This window comes from Octopus sinensis, linkage group LG10, assembly GCF_006345805.1.
Source record: "Octopus sinensis linkage group LG10, ASM634580v1, whole genome shotgun sequence".
Classification (NCBI taxonomy): domain Eukaryota; kingdom Metazoa; phylum Mollusca; class Cephalopoda; order Octopoda; family Octopodidae; genus Octopus; species Octopus sinensis.
In genome coordinates, this window is record NC_043006.1 from 64,944,258 (window position 1) to 64,966,645 (window position 22,388).

At 40.5% G+C, this 22,388-nt stretch overlaps 1 protein-coding gene across 1 annotated transcript in view; it reads left to right on the forward strand.

The window, feature by feature from the left end:
- The window catches only part of LOC115216516 (polyribonucleotide 5'-hydroxyl-kinase Clp1), a 38,459-nt gene extending 33,588 nt beyond the window's left edge, over positions 1 to 4,871 (forward strand). Inside the window, exons 11-13 of the mRNA XM_029785954.2 lie at positions 1,180 to 1,260; positions 3,374 to 3,464; positions 4,625 to 4,871. Of these exons, the coding sequence (XP_029641814.1) occupies positions 1,180 to 1,260; positions 3,374 to 3,464; positions 4,625 to 4,736 (284 nt within the window). The 3' untranslated portion in view covers positions 4,737 to 4,871. The remainder of the gene's footprint in view (positions 1 to 1,179; positions 1,261 to 3,373; positions 3,465 to 4,624) is intronic.
- The last annotated feature ends 17,517 nt before the right edge of the window (positions 4,872 to 22,388 follow it).

The window sequence follows — 22,388 nt, forward strand, 5'->3', positions numbered from 1 at the left end:
CAGCATGATTAAAACAAGTAAAAGATTGTCAGTTAATCAGCTCAGCTTTAGCAGTTGTTGTTTAACCCCAGGTCTACCTTGATCATGCACACCTATAGTCAGAGGTGTCATGATCCGTCCTATTTTTTATCAAGACTTGGAGTAGGAGTACTACTGCAGTATACAATATATCATCCCTTTTTTTTAATTCTTATTTCAGTGTATGTTGTAAGCCTAAAAATGAAAAAGTTATTTTAGTAAACCCCTTCAAATTCTTAGTTATTTTCAAACCTCAAATAGTCAGTGTGTTTCATTAAATAATATGCTCACAAAAGGGTTCAATGATTCTGCTGACCATATAGTTAAAAATAAATTAGAAATAACTGCTGTTGCCTTGAGATAAGTTTGGGGTCCAATTTTCCATACTCTTAGCAATATGGTTTGATATGAACCTACAGGGGTACTTCTCTAAGATCGGGGCCAAACAACGATGATGTGGTTTGGTATATTTTATTATTTCTGTACAAATGTCTTATGCTAAAGACAATTTGCCAACATAATGTGACTGTCCTGGAAGGGACAACTGCTACTATTGTTTTGCCCCAGGAAACATTATTTCCAGCTGGCTATATAGCACAATATCTGTGTCATATTTTCAAACAGGGAGTCTAGCACCCCACCCCACTCCAGTCCAAAACAACATCTGTGGACTGGTTTCAGGGTAATTGTTCTTTATCAATACAGAATAACTGCTTGGCTAGGTGGCGTTGCCGAATTCACTGTTCGAAAATATATATTTTTCAAAGTGACACATAGTCACTGATCTAATAAAAGAGAAACATTATTATTTCTAAATCTCTCAGAAAGAGATATTCAGTAACAGTTCTTTAAAGTAAAGGCTGTTTGCCAACATAATGTGGCTGTCCTGGAAGGGACAACTGCTTCTGATGTTTAACCCCGAGAAACATCGTTTTCAGCTGGCTTATAAGACACAATATCTGTGTCCTTATATTGCCTTATAAGGACACAGATATGAAAAGCCATTCCAATTAGATAAAACAAACTCAGCAGTGTACTGCTGACCTAGGAGCTAAATACTTGATAATTTGAAGGAATTTGTTAAAATAGTAACTTATTGATTTGACAACCCTGTATAGTTTTGCATAAGACAATTATTCTCTCTTTCCCTCTGTCTTTTAGGCCCACATTTACCTGATTCTTGTTTACCATTGGGAATGAAATCACAAGACAGTAAGACAAAACTTGTTCCCGTTCAACCAGGTAATTTCTCACTCTTTCTCTTTCTCTGCTTTTCTGTCTCCACCTCTCTCTTTTTCTCTCTCTTTCTCTTTTCTCTCTCTCTGCCTTTCTGTCACTATCTCTTTCTCCCCCATCTCTCTCTCTCCTGTGTTATTGAAATCAGATGTTTTCCCACATTCTCTGGAAGGTCAGCAGTTTTATGGGGAGAGAGAGATTAGTCAATTACATCCATCCCAGTACTTGCCTGGTACTTTATTTTGACCCCCAGATGAATGAAAGACAAAGCTTACCCTAGCAGCAACTGAACTCGGGACATAAAAGTTAGAAAAGATACATGAAGATCTCTCTTCCAACTGTTTACATTCAACTTTGCCATTCATCTTTCTGGGGTCGATAAAATAAAATACCAGTCAAGTACAGGGGTCAGTGGTGACACTTGTCTCATCATCATCATCATCGATTAACGTCCGTTTTCCATTTGACAGTTTGACTGAGGACTGGCAAGCCAGGAGGCTGCACCAGGCTCCAATCTGATCTGGCAAGGTTTCTACTGCTGGATGCCCTTCCTAACGCCAACCACTCCAAGAGTGTAGTGGGTACTTTTTATGTGCCACCAGCACAGGAGCCAGTCAGGCAGCACTGGCAATCACCATGCTCGAATGGTCCTTTTACATGGCACAGGACCAGTCAGGAGGCAATGGCATTGACTACACTCAAATGGTGTTTTTTACGTGCCAATCAGGTGGTAGTGGCATCTCTTCTCCTAAAAACTACAGGCTTTGTGTCTGAATCAGAAACCATAATTTAAAGGCAAAATGCTGGACAAAATGCTTGCCGGTGTTTCTGTTACTTTAAACTCTTTATGTTGTGAGTTCAAATTCTGCCAATGTCAACCTTGCCTTTGGTGCAGGAGTGGCTGTGTGGTAAGAAACTTGCTTACCAACCACATGGTTCTGGGCAAGTGTCTTCTACTGGAGCCTCAGACTGACCAAAGCATAGTGAGTGGATTTGGTAGATGGAAACTGAAAAATGCCTGTGTGATTGTGTGTCTATGTTTGTCCCCCACCATCGCTTGACAACTGAAGTTGGTGTGGTTACGTCTCCGTAAATTAGTTCAGCAAAAAAAAAAGTCACCGCTAGAATAAGTACTAGGCTTCCAAAGAATAAGTCCTGGGGGTCGATTTGTTCAACTAAATGTGGTGCTCCAATATGGCCACAGTCAAAATGACAAACAAATACAAGAATATGAAAAAAGAGTAAGAGAATATCCCTCTGGGATCAATAAAATAAAATACCAGTCAAGTATTGGGGTTGATGGTACTGACTATCCACTTCTTCCTAAAATTGCTGGCCTTGTGACAAAATTTGAAAACCAGGCGGAGGTAGTGTTTCCAGTCGTGTTTGTTTGTCTGTGGACAAGATATCTCAAGAACCACTGGATAGATTTGGATGAAACTTTCAGGGATAATTTGGCCTCGTGACTGACACAAACTGATTAGATTTTGGGATTGATCTGGTACTGGACAAGGGTTCTGGATTATTTTCTATATTTTCTTTACATGTATATGTAAAGTTTCACATAATTCTCTTGTACACACACATACATACACATATATACTCAGGCTTCAAATGCCGTTTATTGGCTTTTTCACTCCTTCCTTCATTACTCATCTGTCATCCCTTCCTTTCTCATTCATACAACGCTCTCTTTGCCATTTATCTCCTCTGCCTTCACCTCTCACTCTGGCTCTATGTTATTTATATATATATATATATATATATATATATATAATTTATACTCACAAATATATAAAAGGACACTGCTCATTATTATATTAGGAGATTATACATACATTTTAATACTTTACAATATACTTACATATATACATAATTCTATACATCGATCTAAAACAACAGGATTGATTACTAAAGGAAGAACGGAATTTAAGAGAAGAGAAAATCAAAAGATCTCATGATATTTATTGAAGGATTTTATTTCAGATATTCTCATTTTGAATATTATCTCCAGTTAACCGTTGAGAGGATGTTGATGTTGCATTGGCAGATGTTTGCGCTCTTTGAGTGCTCTTGTTTATTTATGTATTATGTATTTATTCATTGAATCTCTTTTCAGGTGTGAACTTAATGCATCATGTGTTAAGTATGAGTGCAGCCACAAGTTTAGAAAAACTAGTCGAAGTGAATGTGCTGGGATTTGTAGTTGTGTAAGTACATCTAATTACAACAGCTCTGAGTGTGTGTGTGTGAATGTTTTTTTTTTTATGTTCAGTTATAATGAAAACAATTTTACATTAATCTGATGGGTTATACTATGCTTTTGTAGAGTACAGGCTTATTATTCTTAAACAAGAATATTACTAACAGTGACTTTGAACACTTTAACAGGCAGTCTGACAATGGCTTCTTAACTGGCCAAAACTTCGATGTTACTCTCAATAATATTTTTCATTTAAGAGGCTGTGCAGACACAGGAGTGTCTCTTTTACTCTTTTACTTGTTTCAGTCATTTGACTGTGGCCATGCTGGAGCACCGCCTTTAATCGAGCAACTCGACCCCGGGACTTATTCTTTTGTAAGCCCAGTACTTATTCTATCGGTCTCTTTTTGCCGAACTGCTAAGTAATGGGGACATAAACACACCAGCATCAGTTGTCAAGCAATGTTAGGGGGACAAACACAGACACACAAACACACACATACATATATATGAGGATCAGAATCGAAATCGATCAATGGAAATTGCAGATGTGTTACCAGTGCCGGTGGCATGTAAGAGAACTTTCCGTTTCACGACCGTTGCCAGCACCGCCCCGTTTCGTGTCCGTTGCCAGCCTCGCCTGGCCCTCGTGCCGGTGGCACATAAAAAGCACCATCCGTTCGTGGCCGTTTGCCAGCTCTGTCTGGCACCAGTGCGTGTGGCACGTAAAAAGCACCCACTACACTCACGGAGTGGTTGGCGTTAGGAAGGGCATCCAGCCGTAGAAACACTGCCAGATTTGACTGGGCCTGATGAAGCCTTCTGGCTTCACAGACCCCAGTAGAACCGTCCAACCCATGCTAGCATGGAAAACGGACGCTAAACGATGATGATGATGATGATGACGACGGGCTTCTTTCAGTTTCCGTCTACCAAATCCACTCACAAGGCTTTGGTCGGCCCGAGGCTATAGTAGAAGACATTTGCCCAAGGTGCCACGCAGTGGGACTGAACCCGGAACCATGTGGTTGGTAAACAAGCTACTTACCACACAGCCACTCCTGCGCCTGTCTGTGTGGTATTAAAATCTAACTTGTATCTATTTAATAGCTGAACCATAAAAAGGGCTCGAAACTGAAATTTTTATCATTGTTTTTTATATTTCAGAACCAATGTTGATGCTGACCGTCAAGTGTTTACAGTGCTGGCGCCAGCTCCTCGACCACTACCCAAAACTTACTTACTACAGATGGACATACAATTCCTTGATATAAAATAACCAGAACAGACATCTTTTATTTATTTTTTGAAAATGAAAGACAATTATTTTTTTATGCCCCCCACCCTCCCTCATTCATGTATATATTGCTATGCATATTTATTTTTAATTCCAGCAATAAATATTCTTTTTAAGGTTTTAAATCAGTGTTTCATGTTCTATTTTAATTTTAAAAGTATTCTCAATGTTGTATTTCAGTTTGTTCTAAATACTTGAGTCACAGGACATGCTTTAGAATTACAGCTACAACCCAACCAACAGTCTTACACATTGTTTCCATTCTTCCCCAATTTCACCTATATGACTTTAATCAGCCCAGGCCATAGTAAATACCAACATGTCATGCAGTATGATTGAACTCGGGACCCTATTACATTGATATAAACAGTCTAGATATTCTGGATAACAGCAATGCCCTTTATTTAAAAAAAAAAAAAATAGCACCCGGTGGAATTGAACCACCAACAACTGAATCATCAACTGTTTCACCAGAGATGCTGCACAATATATTTAAAGGATATTGGTCACCAGAATATAAATTGTCTTAACCCTTTCGTTACTGAATTTATTTTGAGATGCTCAGTGTTTCTTCCAATTATGTTAAATATAACAAAGAATTAAGTAAAATAACATCGTTATCATTAAGCTAGAGTTAGGAACATAAATTGTGACTAAGGTTTGGTGGAAGGTTTTAATTCAGAACTTTTGAAAACCAGACATTTGTACTAAAGAGCCAGAGCCAGTTTCAGTCGGGTTGGTAACAAAAGGGTTAATGAACTTGTTCACAACCCCTCTTTGTATGTGAAGTGGAATATTTAATCTAAATGCATCTGTTAGCTTGTCCCTTTCAACAAAGAAATCAATTCACTTGCTCTCTGTTGAACTGTGCCTTTTCTTTGTCCTTTCAACAGCTGCTATTACAAAGGACGTTGCGCTAGCCAACCATCTGATTGTATAAGACCTGCACTCCCACCTAAACCTTTTGTTTCACTCGATTCTCCTCCATTTACTACTGCTATTCCTGACTCTTAATAACCAAATGACCATTTAAACCAGCCACATCAGGCTGAAATATTCTGTCTTATGGTCGTACTGACCAGATCTGGCCTCTCACACCTACCTTACAATGTCATTCTAAAAATAAACAATCATATCACTGAAATCTTGAAGCTACAAGATAATGCATGTTGCACGGCCAATCAACTGACCTGTGAAATTTTCTCCCTAAACATTCAACTCTATTAATTAATCTTATCTGACCTCCAGCCCGTATCCCTATTAGTCCAGTTTAGGGTATTTTGGACAAAGATCACATTATCCTTCACTGATTTGTCTTTAGGCCTGATCTAAGTGACATTTAACATACCCAGTTCTTTGTTGATGTGAGACTGTCGGGTCATATGGACTTTGTACTTAGCAAGGAAGATAAAAGCATTTTTCATCAGTTTAAATGACACCACTAATGAAATGTCATCAGCATCAATGACTAAGTTTTTTCAAGATGCATATGTATGTATACGTATTTATATTTCACATAGGCATACTAACCAGTTGTTAGAGCTGAATGCAAATATGCTTTAGGATAAAGCATTTGGTAAGTACAGAGCATTATATTAATGAATGACAAGGGAACAGAAATCATGTACTTAACTTCATTAGCTTACAGCTGTTTCTGTTCTAAGAAGCAGTGCACTCAGAGCTGAGTGCTTGTGTAACATCCTATGGCTTCTTTGGAGCCATTAGAATGTAGACTGTTAGTCAGTAAAGTTGATTACGTGATTTCTGTTTCCTTGTCATTCATTAATTATATATATAGTTATATTTATTGTGCTCATTCAATGTGTTCTACAGGCACCGTAGCCAATGTATTATTCCTACATTCAATAATATGCTAATTTCTCAGTTGTATGCTACTGGTTTCAAATGTTAATATCTAGGGGAGATAAGCAGCTCCCAGAGGAGATATCTCTGGAAAGTAGCAAGTGTACAGTTGGTTATATGACTAATAACTATATCTATCTCATTGTGTAACACCTGGAATTGGTAGATGGAAACTGTATGGAAGCTTGTGTGTGAATTAAAATTTTTGCAAAATGAAACTATTTGAACAAAACAGCAATCTAATGTTGACATTTCATTTTGAATATGAGTGGAATAAAGAAATCTTTACTGAAAAACAGGTAAGGGTTGGTGATGGGAAAGGCATCAGGTCATTAAAATAATACCCCAAAAGTATTTGTTCAGCCCATGCTTTGAAAGATGTGAAATAACAAACAAGGCAGTGTTTCATCGCTGGATGCTCTTCCTGTCACCAACTCTTATGTTTTACAAGAGATTATTTTGTTATTCCTCTACAGCAGAGGTATATGACAATATTCATTGAGAATATTATAAACATGAACCTCTTACCCATTTCCATGGCACACTGTGCCAGTGATACATTAAAGGCACCCACTACACTTGAAGTGGTTGTCATTAGGAAGGATATCCATCTGTAGAAACCATGCCAAATTAAACCAGAATCTGGTGCAGCCCCTCAGCTTGCCAGCTCTGGTCAAACTGTCCAACCCATGCCAGCATGGATAATGGACATTAAATGATGATGAGGATACATATATAATATTTGTTTCTATATTATATTTTCTAGAAGTAAAATACATTTCATATCATTTGCTATATTGTGTGTCAAAGAGGAGAAGGATATAGCAGTCAACTCCTGGAATTGCACCTCAAATAATGACAGAAGACCTAAAAAGATGGGATGGTCATCTTTTGGAACGCCTTTAGTAGGATTAGTATTGATCTGTGGTGAAACGTCAACTTACCACTTTGCAGTAACTGAATGACCTTCATCTGCTCCTGCATGAGATGAGAATCCACGACACAATTTTATCATATAAGTCTCTCCGAGATTGGGTGAACTGTGATGATGAAAATGAAGGGTCTTGCTGAAGTTCACAACAGCAAAGTCACCCACTGAGCTTTTGTGATTCCATCTTGACGTTCTTATAGATGTACCTGAAGATGGAAGATAAGAGATGGTGAAAATTTAGTGTCAAATTTTGTGAGGAACATTCTGGAAACTTTGACACAAACACTCCCTATCTGCTAACATTTACATTGATTAAAAATATGATTCACAACCAAGATTAGTTTTAAATCTCTTCATGCATTCATAAACAAAATCTCTGTGTGTCCGTGTATATGTATGTACATAGCACAGATATTGTGTAATCTAGTCAACGACCAGGTTGTAGCTTGTGCAAGGCTATAATAGAAAACACTTGTCATACAGTGGGACTGAACCTGGAACCATGTAGTTAGGAAGCAAGCTTCTTACCACACAGCTACACTTGCACCTTCATATATGTATGTAGATATGTGCACACACACAAATATCGAACAAATAAAGCACACACACATATATATATAATAATGGGTAAAGTTAATTAATCAATTTATAATTAATATTTTTTTTTACCAAGTAGTTTGGTATGTTAAAAGAACCATTATTGGTAAACTTATACAAAAATGTTATAATTATAAGCATAATTATAATTAGGGTTTAGCAAAATTGCTTCACCACATACCGAAATTTAGAAATAGCAGTTATATACTATTCTACTACCATAAGATATCTCCCAGACAGCAATACTCTACAACTCACGCAAGTAAAGAGAAAAAATAACGAATCCACCCAGCTTCGTTATTCGCTATTTTTTTCTCTTTACCTGCGTGAGTTGGGAGTATTGTTACCTGGTAGTAGAATAGTATTTAACTGCTATTCCTAAATTACGGTAAGTGGTGAAGCAATTTTGCTGAACCCTAATTATAATTATGCTTATAATTATAAAATTTGTGTGTATATATATATATATATATTTCTTTACTACCCACAAGGGGCTAAACATAGAGGGGACAGACAAAGGGATTAAGTCGATTACATCGACCCCAGTGCGAAACTGGTACTTATTTTATCGACCCCGAAAGGATGAAAGGCAAAGTCGACCTAGGCGGAATTTGAACTCAGAATGTAATGACAGACGGAATTTTGTCAGTGAACAGGTCACAGTCTCAAAGTAACGAAAATATTTTGGCAAATAAAATTTAAATGTTGAAGTGAATCTAACAGTTTTTGTGTGTTTTAAATGGCTTATAAACACCTTCCACACTGCAATTGTTTTTGTTCCAGCACATGATCTCAGATCAGGTCACTTGCTATGCAGTTACATCTCCTATATAAAACTCAGTATATGCAATAGGAACAGCACTAAATTAAAATTGCCGTCTGTGTGTGAGCAGCCTTCGATATTTTCTTTCCAAAAGGGTTTTTCCAACCAATATTTACATGCTATTATTTATAGGTTTAAGATGGCGAGCTGGCATTTCTTGAAACTTTATACAAAAATTCTAGACATCAATAATATATATATATATATATATATATCATCATCCTTGTCGTCATTTAACATCTGCTTTCCATGCTGGCATGGGTTGGACGGTTTGACTGAGGGCTGGCGAGCCAGAAGGCTGCACCAGGCTCCAATCTGATTTGGCAAAGTTTCTACAGCTGGATGCCCTTCCTAACACCAACGACTCCGAGAGTGTAGTGAGTGCTTTTTATGTGCTACCGGCATGAGGGCCAGTCAGGCGATACTGGCATCGACCGCGGTTGAATGGTACTTTTTATGTGCCACTGGCACAGAAGCCAGTCAGGCAGCACTGGCAACAACGACGATCGAATGGTGTGTTTTATGTGCCATGTATATATATGTGTGTGTGGAATGGAAACCCCCTTCGGTCACAAATGACCATCGGATTGCACCTAGAAAGTTACCCTCCGAGGCACAAGGCCAGCAGTCACCCATGCTTACCAGCCTCCCGTCTCCACGCCACCGATGTCATCCAAGGGAAAGGCAAAGGCCGATGCAGCTTGGCACCAGTGACGTCTATATATATATATCATCATCAAACTTTAACATCCGTTTTCCGTGCTGGTATGGGTTGGATGGTTTGACCAGAGCTGGCAGGCTGGAGAGCTGCACCAGGTCCCAGTCTGATTTGGCATGGTTTCTACAGCTGGATGTCCTTCCCAATGCTAATCACTTTACAGTATGTGCTGGGTGCTTTTAATGTGCCACCAGCAGGAGTGCTTCTTACACACACACACATATGATGAACTCACCCGTTGAAGACGATGTATGAGTGTTCAGTTTTTGCAGAATGACCTGCACAGGTGATTTGTTTATAGGGAACAAATGTATTTGCTGTACATCAGCTCACTCCTTCCATCAAACTGACATTGCCTGAACAGGTGCACAGGGTACCACACAACAGGTGTCAAAGTGATATATATAGAGAGAGAGTGCATTCTCCCATTGCTTTCAACATACGAGGGTTTCACAGCCAACATTATAACTTGTTGGACTATCCACTCAAATTATGTTTTCAGTGGTGAAGATTTGTGTAGGACCAGCCATGCTTTTTAAAAATGCTGAAAGCAGAAAGCTGTACAAATATGTCACAAATTCAATGACTAACATACTTCAAGTTTTTTTGTCAGAGTTCCCCATATCCTGGGTTAGTAGCCCCCACCATGACTCAGAATCCAACCCACACTGGTAGGCTACCAAACAAGAAATTCGTAAGTTTTCATGCACCATCATCACCATTATCATTCATTTTCCTTGCTGGTATGGCTTGACAGGAGCTGGAAGGTTGCACCAGGCTTGAATTGTGTTTTCTCATGGTTTCTATGGCTGGATGCTCTTTCTAATGCCAGCCATTTTACAGAGTCTAATGGGTGCTTTTTATGTTACATTAGCACAGGAGGTTTTTATGTGGTGCCAACACAGGTGCCTTTTATGCAATGCTGGCATACACACACACATGCACGCACACACATACACACACGTATATATCTCATGATTGGATGGCCTTTGATTCTCCCAAGTTCTTCCAACTTTGATGAGTCTTCACCTCACAAGCTGTCCAAAGACCAACCTACTCACTAAATAGGTTTGGTGGTGTTGTTGCCTGTTTAGTCCCTGACTGCTTGACTATGCAACAAGTTTGTACTGGTTTACATGTTACCTTGGTTGCATGTCACTCATGAGTGACCTGACTTAACATGTGTGTGTGTGTGGTTGTCGTTTGTCAAGCAGTTTTTTTTTTACAGATTTTCTTTTTGATAGGGCTACATTTATGAGTCAAGTGTAGACTAGAATAGTGTCCTTGGCATCTGGAATGTTGTCAAAGACTCACGGTCCTTTCAAATTAGCCAGTGGGGCATCAACCATTGATATGCATGAGAGATGGTCTGAGAGAGGATCTAGCTATCAAAGAAGACTATGGTAGTTTCCCAGGTTGGAAATTATGGAGAACTTTTATTAAATTCTTTGGCTTAGTAGTGCAACCAACACTAAATGAAGTCTCAGCTGGGCCTGTCCAAGACAGACGGGTAGAATTAAAAACTCATTCAACACTGGAACATTGTTGTCAGATTTAGGATGCACTTAGCAGTCAGCCAGCTCCCTTGTAAGCATCATTCAACTGCCTTCCTTTGGGGGAGGAGGGAGGCAAGCAGTTTCCAGGATCCTGCACTGCTGATTTCCTCTGCAAAACTGGGATAACTGTGGCCCATATAGGAAATGAGCCCCATGAAGTGAGGTGGTTGCTGCAGCAAATGTCACTGGCCATTTCCAACAGCAATGCCATCATGGTTATGTGAGCAGAGCATGGCTGAACAGACCATTTGTTCTGGGGTCTACTTCTCTCTCCACTAACTTCTGCTGCTTAATCCCTCCCTTTTTCTTTGTTTCCTTGTATTTAAATTGGGATTCAATCTTTATATAAATTAAACTAATTCTCTTTGAACAAAATAGTTCCTTTTTGGTGAAGCTTTCATCAATTTAAATATCATTTGAAGAGGAGGATGAAAGAGTAGTTTGATGTTGTTAAGTGAGCCTTCTCCATCACAGGGTCTGGTTCCTGTGTGGTGTGGTGGCTTGCATGAGAATTATGCCAGCAGAGTGCAAGTTCCTGGTATGATCTCCCACATTGGACAGGTCAAAGGACAGTGGTTAGACTCATATGGACCACTTCTTCCTTGAGGTAAAAATGTGCAGGGCCAACACCCCTACCGAGAAAAGAACAAAACCACAAGCATTGGTAACAATTCAAAACCAACCAACAAAATCTGGGAAAGGAAAGCCTTCGTTCATCAAAACTTATAACCTAATACTCACAAAGGAAGCAAAAAAGAGGATGCACTAAAAATAGCTGGGGCAGGATAGTGAGGCAGAGCTGCAAGAAATAAGGATCCAGTTGGTGAGAAGCAGAAAAAGCAACCCAGAGTTGAGAACAGCAGAGAGAAGTTGTTGATGACCCTTTCTCCAAAGAAAGTGAAGGGCTTGAGTAAATAAATGGGCCTACTACAAACATCTTGTTGCAGACCAGAGGAAGTACTTGCCTTGATAGGCAAAGTACTCAATAATATGTGGGGCCCCTTGCTTGATTGTAAAGTGTTGTCTCACTATTGGGACACAATTGTTTTATATTTTTTTACATTATATTTCATTTAATACAGTTCTCTATTTAAGAGATGAGAGGAATTATGTACACTATTTACAATTGACGGATATTTGTCCTCATGTTGTTTGTTGTTAACACAACGTTTTGGCTGATATACCCTCCAGCCTTCATCAGGTTATCTTGGGGAAATTTCAAACCTGGGTTCTCATTCCTAAGGTATTTTTTTATGTTATTATTATTATTATTATTATTATTATTTAGGTTACTGCCTGGAGTCGAACATGGAATCTTGGGGTTAGTAGCATGCACTCTTAACCGCAACACCATATATCCACATATGGCATAGTGCTTAAGGGCGCGGGCTACTAACCCCAAGATTCTGAGTTCAATTCCAGGCAGTGACCTGAATAATAATAATGATAATAATAATGATATCAAAAAATACCTTAGGAATGAGAACCCAGGTTCAAAATTTCCCCAAGACACCTGATGAAGGCTGGAGGGTATACTGGAGGGTTAACAACAAACAAGACGAGGACAAATATCTGTCAAATGTAAATAATGTAAACAATTTCATTTAATGTTTCTCTCTCTCTTGATGTAAACCTTCCCACCACTGTCAAGAAATGTCCTTATTTGCTGTCCTTGTGGCAATAAAAGATATCATCATTTGGTGGGTTGGTAGAATCATTAGTGCGATCTAAGGAAGATTTGTCTGCTATTTCTAGCAGGTTGAGCAATTTTGAGAAGGACTGAGAGAGCAATGGTGAGAGAAATGTGTGGGGTGAAGCTGTTTGATAAGAAGAGGATTGAGGACTTGATGGGGATGCTGGGGGTTGGAGGAATCAGTGGAATGGCTGGCAAGGGCAAATGGAGTGTGGTGGTATGGGCATGTGTTGAGGAGGGTGCTAGAGTTTGAGGTATATGGACAGCGAAAGCGGGGTAGACCAAGGAAAATGTGGAGGAGGAGATTGGGAGGGTTGGTTTAAGAAGGGCGGACGCCCAAAACCAGGCAAGATGGTGTGAGAGTGGTTGCTATGGCATTGAGGTAAATCCGACCACCCCTGTTAACGGGGACAAGATCTAGATTTAAAGTGATGGATGGTGGATGAGCAACCACTACCAGTTTCCTCATTGAAGAGATACAACCTGTGGAGTAACAATTTCATGATGTGGGTTTTGTAAGTTTATTGAGAAGAGTTTAAATCCGTTATCTGCATGCCAAACCTGTGGCAGGTTGAGCATAGAGAGAGATGGTCCCTGGTAGACTGTGATGTCCGAGATATGTTAAATGTGGACAGGGTTTCAAACAGTAACCCCAAACCTGTTTTTTTTTTTTACTCTATTTCTAATAAAGTACATTGCATGTGTATCTTCTTTATCTTTTATGTTTTACTTGTTTTAATCATTGAACTACAGCCATGCTGAAGCATAGCCTTGAGGGGTTTCAGTTGAATAAATCAACCCCAGCACTTAAAAAGTAGTCTGGTTCTTATTTTGTCAGTGCTTCTTTTTTTTTTTTTTGCCAAGAAAAGTTACAAGGCTTGAGTAAATACATGGACCAACCACAAACATCTTGTTACAGAGCAGAAAAAGTACTTGTCCTTGCTAGGCAAAGTACCCTACAATATGAACATCGGTTGTCAGATGGTGGCGGGGGGACAAACACACAGACACACACACACACACACTCGCTTTCTCATGCCAATTTCATGAGCAGAGAGAGAGAGAGAGAGAGAGAAAGATATTTGCTCAAGATTATGTGAAGTAGGACCAAAATCAGGATGTCAAGATTGTGAAGGGACCTTGTTAATTATTCAGTGATGCTGCAGTAAGTAGCAGGAAATCTTCCCTAAAGTCAAAATTTCTTAAAGGAGTTGGTGTCTGAGTTCATGGCATAAAGCAGACAGGACACAGGGTGTATAGCACAGCAGTCTGTCAAAAGGACCAGTCCTGGATTGATACGATACTTATTCCAACTAACTACAGAGTTTGTAGCTTTTCTGTACATCAACCAGAGATGCATCTGGACACATCTTCAATGATGCTTCTTGGGGGTCATTAAATGTTTTGGGATCTTTCAACATTGGACACCCTCACTCAAGTGACCCAGCGGCAGTTGATCAAACCTCAGCTTGGGTCTTGTTAGCACTAGCCCTGCTAGTGGCTGAGTTAGTAAAGGCATGTGGCTAAACGGTGAGGTTGTGAGCTCAATACCTGGTAGCATGTTGTATCCTTGAGCAAGAGACTTTATTTCATGTTGCTCCATTCCACTCAGCTGGCAAAAATGTATTGTGCCAGCCTTTTCATTTTCTGTGTCATGCTGAATCTCCCTAAGGACTAATTACATTAATAGTATGCATGTCTGTGGAGAACTCAGCCACTTTCATGTCAATTTCATGAGCAGGCTGTTCTATTAATCAGATCAACTGGAACCCACACCATTGAAACTGATGGAGTGCCAGCCTTAGCCCTAGCAGCCCAGTTCCTTTGAAGGCTCACACCTCCAGATCCACGGACACCTTGAGGAAACCTCTACTGCCTCAACAGCAAACCTGATGGTCTTCTGCCTACTGGCCCCTGTAATGCCCAGTATGTTATAAGCTCTGTAGAGGGATTAGTTTACAAACCCTTTGCACTCAACTTTGATGGGATCACACCTTCCTTGCATAGCCCCTCCAACTCAGTATATTTCCTTCTCTTACTCTCATTTGCCTCCTCCATGTGGTCCTCCTAACCACCTGCTTGGATGCTTTTAACTGCAAGTAATTTGAACTTAGAAACCTGTAATTTGTAATCTAATATCTCCTTCGCTGACTTATCACTGTACACAATAACAAGGGGGCAGGGTAAACAGAGGGCAGCTTTAGATGCAGTTTGAGAGGTTACCTAAGGCCACGAGATGGCAGAATTGTTAGCATGAAGGACAAAATGCTGGGCAGTAGTTTGTGCTTCTTTACAATCTGAGTTCAAATTTTGCCAAGTTTGACTTTGCCTTTCATCCAGGGTCAATGACATAAAAACCAGTTAAGCACTGGAGTCGATGTAGTCAACTACCATACCCCTTCTTCAAATTTCAGGCCTTGTACCTATAGTAGAAAGGTGATTATGGTTGTTGTGCAGCACCCCTCTTCATAAGTCAGTCTTTTAGACAGACCCACTTATGGCACACATCTATCTGGTCATAGACCTGGATGTGACCCAATGCTTCAGTATTTCCTATATACTATAGTGGAGGCGCAATGGCCCAGTGGTTAGGGCAGCAGATTCATAGTCATAGGATTGTAGTTTTGATTCCCAGACTGGGTGTTGTGAATGTTTATTGAGTGAAAACACTTAAAGCTCCACGAGGCTCTGGCAGCGGGTGGTGGAAAACCCTGCTGTACTCTTTCACCACAACTTTCTTTCACTCTTTCTTCCTGTTTCTCTTGTCCCTGTATTTCAAAGGGCCAGCCTTGTCACACTCTGTGTTACCCTAATATCCCTGAGAACTATGCTAAGGGTACATGTGTCTGTGAAGTGCTCGGCCACTTGCACGTTAATTTCATGAACAGGCTCTTCCGTTGATTGGATCAACGGGAACTCTTGTCGTCATAAAAGACGGAGTGCCACATATGACAAATAAATCAAATTCGATGACTGGTATCCGTACTAGTGGAGTGCTAAGAGTACTATATGAGCATGATCGTTGCCAGAGCAACAAGCTGGCTTCTGTGCTGGTGGCACGTAAAAAGCACCATTCGAGCGGGATTGTTACCTGCATTGCCTTACTGGAGCTCGTGCCAGTGGCATGTGCAAAAACATTTGAGTGAGGTCGTTGCCAGTGCTGCTGGACTGGCTCCTGTGCAGGTGGCATGTAAAAAACACCATTTGAGTGTGGCCGTTGCCAGTACCACCTGACTGGCCCTCGTGCCAGCGGCATGTAAAAGCACCCACTACACTCTCAGAGTGGTTGGCGTTAGGAAGGGCATCCAACTGTAGAAACTCTGCCAGATCAGACTGGAGCCTGGTGCAGCCATCTGGTTCGCCAGTCCCCAGTCAAATCGTCCAACTCATGCTAGCATGGAAAGCAGATGTTAAATGATGATGATGATGATTTGACTGACAGATTTAACCTAAAGCTTCCTATTGGTCAACTGTTTGATGAAAGGTTTTCTAGCCATGACCATCATGTCTTTCAATGCATTTACATCTTTTCATTTTTTTTTTATCATTACTATCTTTAAATGGTGGAATCTGGTTTGATGGCTTTTGGCTGCTATTTCTAGCATGCAGAGTGATCACTTAAAGCATTGAATTTATAAGTGAGACTTCAATCCTTTACAACTAATTTATCTTTAATCTTTTACTTGTCTCCATCAGTTATCAGAATAAAAGATTTGGATGGAGTTACCTTCTCTTAGACGAGCAATTAAAGAACTGGAGGGCCTCACCTGCTCTAGGTCTGCTGAGGTGTGTGTCAGGGACTATTTGCAGAGGTATGCTAAATAACTCATAGCTGGGTGGGCCTTGACAGCCGCTAGTACTCTGGATGAGAGTAGACCTGGGAACAAAAGTGGATAAGAAGTGATGCTACACTCCTCAAAACCCTGGAACTCCTGAACCAGGCCTCAATAACTGGATGTAGCTTAAAGTCATACCCAACCAGAAATAATAGAGTACCAGTAAAATTCTGGGTTCAAACATAACCAAAGAAATTTTACCTTTCATTCTTCCAAGGGTCAATAAAATAAGTACCAGTCATAGAATGTGGTTGGATCAATAAGCTGTCATTTGCAAATATATCACCTCTTTGTGGCTATCTTTTAGCTTTTACTCGTTTCAGTCATTAGACTGTGGCCATGCTGGGGCACCACCTTGAAGAATTTTTAGTTATTTGAATGAATGGACCAACTCCAGTTCAAACACTTTTCCATGGAAGATTGCAAATTACATTGTTTCGTATGATGGTAATATTTGATGGAAATTTAAGCAGGAGGGCTGGCAGAATCGTTAGCATGCCAGACAAAATGCTTAATGACATTTCGTTCATCTTTATGTTCTCGTAATTTCATTCAGGTTGACTTTGCCTTTCACCCTTTCAGGGTCAAAGAAATAAAATGTAATCAACTATAGACACAGGAGTGGTTGTGTGGTAAGTAGCTTGCTTCCCAACCACATGGCACCTTGGGCAAGTGTCTTCTACTATAGCCTTGGGCCAACCACAGCCTTGTGAGTGGATTTGGTAGACGGAAACTGAAAGAAGCCCGTTGTATATATGTGTGTGTGTGTTTGTGTTTCTCCCCCATCACCATTGTTTGACTACTGATGGTGGTGTGTTTATGTCCCCTGTAACATAGCAGTTTGGCAAAAAAAAAAACAATAGAAGTACTAGGCTTACAAAGAATAGGACCTGGGGTTGATTTTCTCGACTAAAGGTGGTGCTTCAGCATGGCCACAGTCAAATAACTGAAAAAAGCAGAAAAATAACATCCTCCTCCAAAATTGCTGGCCTGGAGCCAAAATTTGAAATCATTATTATTCAGGTCACTGCCTGGAATTGAACTCGGAATCTTGGGGTTAGTAGCCCGCACTCTTAACCATGGGTATATGGCATAGTGGTTCAGGGGGTGGGCTACAAACCCCAAGATTCCGAGTTCGACTCCAGGCAGTGACCTGAATAATAATAGTGTTCATACTCGACAGAATGTAAGAACCTTGAGAGAAAAGTTGGACCTAAGAAGCATCAGTTGCAAGAGAGACGTTTGCACTGGTATGGTTATGTGACGAGAATGGATGAAAATATTTGTGTGAAAAAGTGCCACACCCTAGCGGTTGAGGGAACTTGTGGAAGAGGTAGACCCAGGAAAACCTGGGACGAGGTGGTGAAGCACGACCTTCAAACTTTAGGTCTCACCGAGGAAATGACTAGAGACCGAGACCTACGGAAGTATGCTGTGCGTGAGAAGACTCGACAGGACAAGTGAGACCATAACCCATGGCCTCTACCTGGGATGTGGCCAATCCACTTATGCATACCTTTCCTTCTTGGGACACAAAACTATACTTGTGAAGACCTGTTGAGGCATGTGAGAGTCAGAATCAAAATCGAAATCGATCAACATCAATAGAAATTGTAGGTGTGATACCTGTGCCGGTGGGCATGTAAGTGAACCATCCGAACGTGGATGTTGCCAGCGCCGCCCCGACGGTGGCACGTAAAAAGCACCATCCGACCGTGGCCGTTTGCCAGCCCTGTCTGGCAGCTGTGCCAGTGGCACGTAAAAAGCACCCACTACACTCACGGAGTGGTTGCCGTTAGGAAGGGCATCCAGCCGTAGAAACATTGCCAGATCAGACTGGGCCTGGTGCAGCCTTCTAGCTTCCCAGACCCCAGTTGAACTGTCCAACCCATGCTAGCATGGAAAGCGGACGCTAAATGAATAATAATAATAATAACATTGAAAAATACCTCAAAAATGAGAACCCAGGTTCGAAATTTCTGCAAGACACCTGATGAAGGCTGGAGGGTATATCAGTTGAAACGTTGTGTTAACAACAAACAAAATGAGGACAACTACCCGTCAAATATAAATAATGTACATAATTCCTCATCCCTTAAATATAGAACTGCTAAAGGGTTAAGACAAACAAAGTATCGCTAAGCATTTTGTCCAGCATGCTAAACGACAACAATAATAATGATGATGATGTTAGTATTCAATTGTTGTGGGATTCATTCAAATGAAGTAGATTTAAAGATTGTAATATACTAATTGTCCAAGGACCCACAATTCCTATTTGGAATCTTACCTGCTGAGCTGTTTTAGCTGTTGTTGTTGTTGGTCTTTAGAAAAGGAATGGTGTCTGTCCACCAGTGCCTCACTCTTGAGTATTTTCTCTCTCTTTGTCTCTCCTTCACCTACTTGTTCTACTACTATTAGACATATGAGGCACATGGCTCAGTGGTTAGAGATATTTGATTCATAATCATAAGGTTGTGAGTTCAATTTCTGATGGCATGTTGTGTCCTTGAGCAAAACACTTTATTTCATGTTGCTCCAGTCCACTGAGCTGGCAAAAATGAGTGGCATCAGCCTTGTCACACACTGTGGAATGCTCAGCCACTTGCTTGTTAATTTCACAAGCCAGGTGTTCCACTGAATGGATCAACTGGAACCCTGGTTGTCATAACCAACGAAATACCAGATATATGAGAGAAGAGATATCATGTCCCCAACCCACGCCTTCTTTATTATTCCCTAATCTGCTCTTGCCAAGTGCTGTGGAGCAGTGTTTGTTCAAATGCCTTTCCTCTGATTCATAGATGTTGCCAGTTAAAGAAGCCACAGTGACACCTGTTTTTCTGACTGATTTTCACAGGACAGTTCCTTTAAAGGTCAGAGTGGACTTGTTACCTTGAATGACTCTTATAAACGATTCTTTTACTGACCAAAGACAGCCTGCTTCTCCACCTGTGACCCATGGGATTTTCTGAATAGCATGCCTAATGAGAAATTACTTTGAATTTTTTTAGTAATGCAGCTCACTTAAGATCACTCATGTCTCATATGGCCTGCTTCTTGTAAAAGGTTGCCCATGCCTGCTCTATATGATCCCTCAACCTGCTAGAAATAGCAAGCAGACTTCTCAAATTACACTCTATTGATTTTGAAAAGGAAGTCACATTAGCGTATGTAGTCCTAGATACACTGTCCAAATAAAAGACATGACTGGCACTTTAGGGACACTTTTGACTACAGGTCAGCTCATTCAGCCAAAGTGACTTGGAGCTAAATAATGGCGAGATATTTTATAATAGCATTGTTCATAACTACTTCCCCCACACCTCTTTCTCTCCCTTTCTATTGTCTGTTTTTTGACATTGACTTCTGCAGAACCCCACCCACCACATTGTCATTTTTCTCTCTGATAACTGGTGCTGGTACCACATAAAAAGCACCCAGTACATTCTGTAAAGTGGCTGATGTTAGGAGAGTCATCTAGCTGAAGAAACACAATGGAGAGGTCATCTACCTGAAGGAACCAGGCCAGAAGAGACAATAGAGTCTGTTGCACCCCCTGGCCTTTACCAGCTCTTGTCAAACCATCCAACCCATGCCAGCATAGAAAACAGATGTTAAATGATGATGTTGATAACCCCTACTCCCTCATCTACTTCACCTTTTCTCTCTCTCTCCTCTTATTTAGGTCTCTCCTGAGCCCTTAAAGACTCATAAGCCAGAGCTTAATCCAGTTTAGTTTCCATTACTTATAAATGACTGAGATGATAGCAATCCCCTGTTCTGAGCAGGATGCTGGTTTCTCTCAGGGTTGACTTCCCAGAAATTGCTGGAATTCATTTTACAGCTGAGTGGACCGTGGCAACAGGAAATGAGGTGTTTCACACAAGAACACAATGCATGGCCTCGTATCTTTTATCTGTTATCTTTTACTTGTTTCAGTCATCTGACTGTGGCCATGCTGGGGCACTGCCTTCAAAGAAATCAACCCCAGGATTTACTTCTTTTTCTTAAGCTGGGTATTTATTGTATCAGTCTCTTTTGTCAAACTGCTAAGTTACGGGGACATAAACACATCAATGCCGGTTGTCAAGCAGTGGTGGGGGACAAACACAGGCACAAAGAAACACACACACACACACACACAACAGGGTTCTTTCAGTTTCTGTCTCCCAAATCCTTCCACAAGGGTTTGGTTGGTCTGAGGCTATAGTAGAAGACACTTGTCCTAGGTGCCATGCAGAGGGATTGAACCTAGAACCAAGATCTTATGATCATGAGTGCAACCCACCAACCACTAGTTTAAATGCATTCACTCTGCCTCCCCTGCTTTAGTTAATCTATCTTTCTTCTTTATTTCCCCCACCCCCTATTTCTCTCCTTCCAGGCAATGGACCCTCCATTGATAATTTCAACTGTTGTTATTCCACTTACTTCAGTATCAACTCTGTCTCAATTTTTATTTTGGATAACTGACAAGGTGGACGAGTCCTTGACCAATGGTTGGAAGGTTACTGGGTCAAGCGGAAGATCTGTACAATCAGACAACAGTTGGACATCAACTAGCAAGGGAGCTACTGCTGCAGGGTAGCCCCACCATCGACCAAGCTTGTTGCATGCTTCTGCACCGCTTGATACTTGGCATGGAGGCCCAAGAAGCAATCCAGTGGGGGAGACAATGCCAGCTGCCTTACTCACCGTCCAAAGGAGTGTCACTCAAAGAATTCTGGACAGAACAGTCAATGTTGAAATGACAGGCAACCACTGCTGACCTTCCACCAGGTGAGTGGCTTAGTACTTTGGCTGTTGCACTCATGATCACAAGGTCAAAGTTTCAATATCTGGACCGGGTGGTGTGTTGTGTTCTTGGGCAAAACACTTCATTTCCCATGGCTCCAGTCTCCTCAACCATAAATAAGTAACCCGGCAATGGACTGGTGTCCCATTTAGGGGGAATGTTGTAATATTGGTCGTTTATATGCTGTGGAAATTAGAAACTGGATTTATGAGTCTTAAGGCTTGAGACAGGGGTCTAAGAAAATGCTGCAAGGCATTCTATTGAAGATAATAATAATAATAATGATTTATTTTATTGGCCACAAGGGCATAAAACGTTGAGAACAACATCAAAGGACAATAATGGTAATAATAATAATAATCCTTTCTACTAAAGGCACAAGGCCTGAAATTTTGTGGGAGGGGGGGGGCTAGTCAATTACATTGACTCCAGTGCGAAACAGGTACTTTGACACTAAAAGGATGAACGACAAAGTCAATCTCAGTGGAATTTGAACTCAGAACGTAAAGATGGATGAAATACCGCTAAGCATTTTGTCTGGTGTGCTAATGCTTCTACTAGCTTACCACCTTTAATAATAATAATAATGATTTCTTTTTTTCATTTATTCCCTTTCTACTAAATGCACAAGGCCTGAAATTTGGAGGGAGGTGAGTAGTTGATTACATCGACCCCAGTGTTTCACTGGTACTTAATTTATCAACTCCCAAAGGATGAAATGCAAAGTCAACCTTGGTGGAATAATAATAATAATATAATAATAATAATAATAATAATAATAATAATGATAAGGATAATTTCAAGTTTTTGCCATAAGAG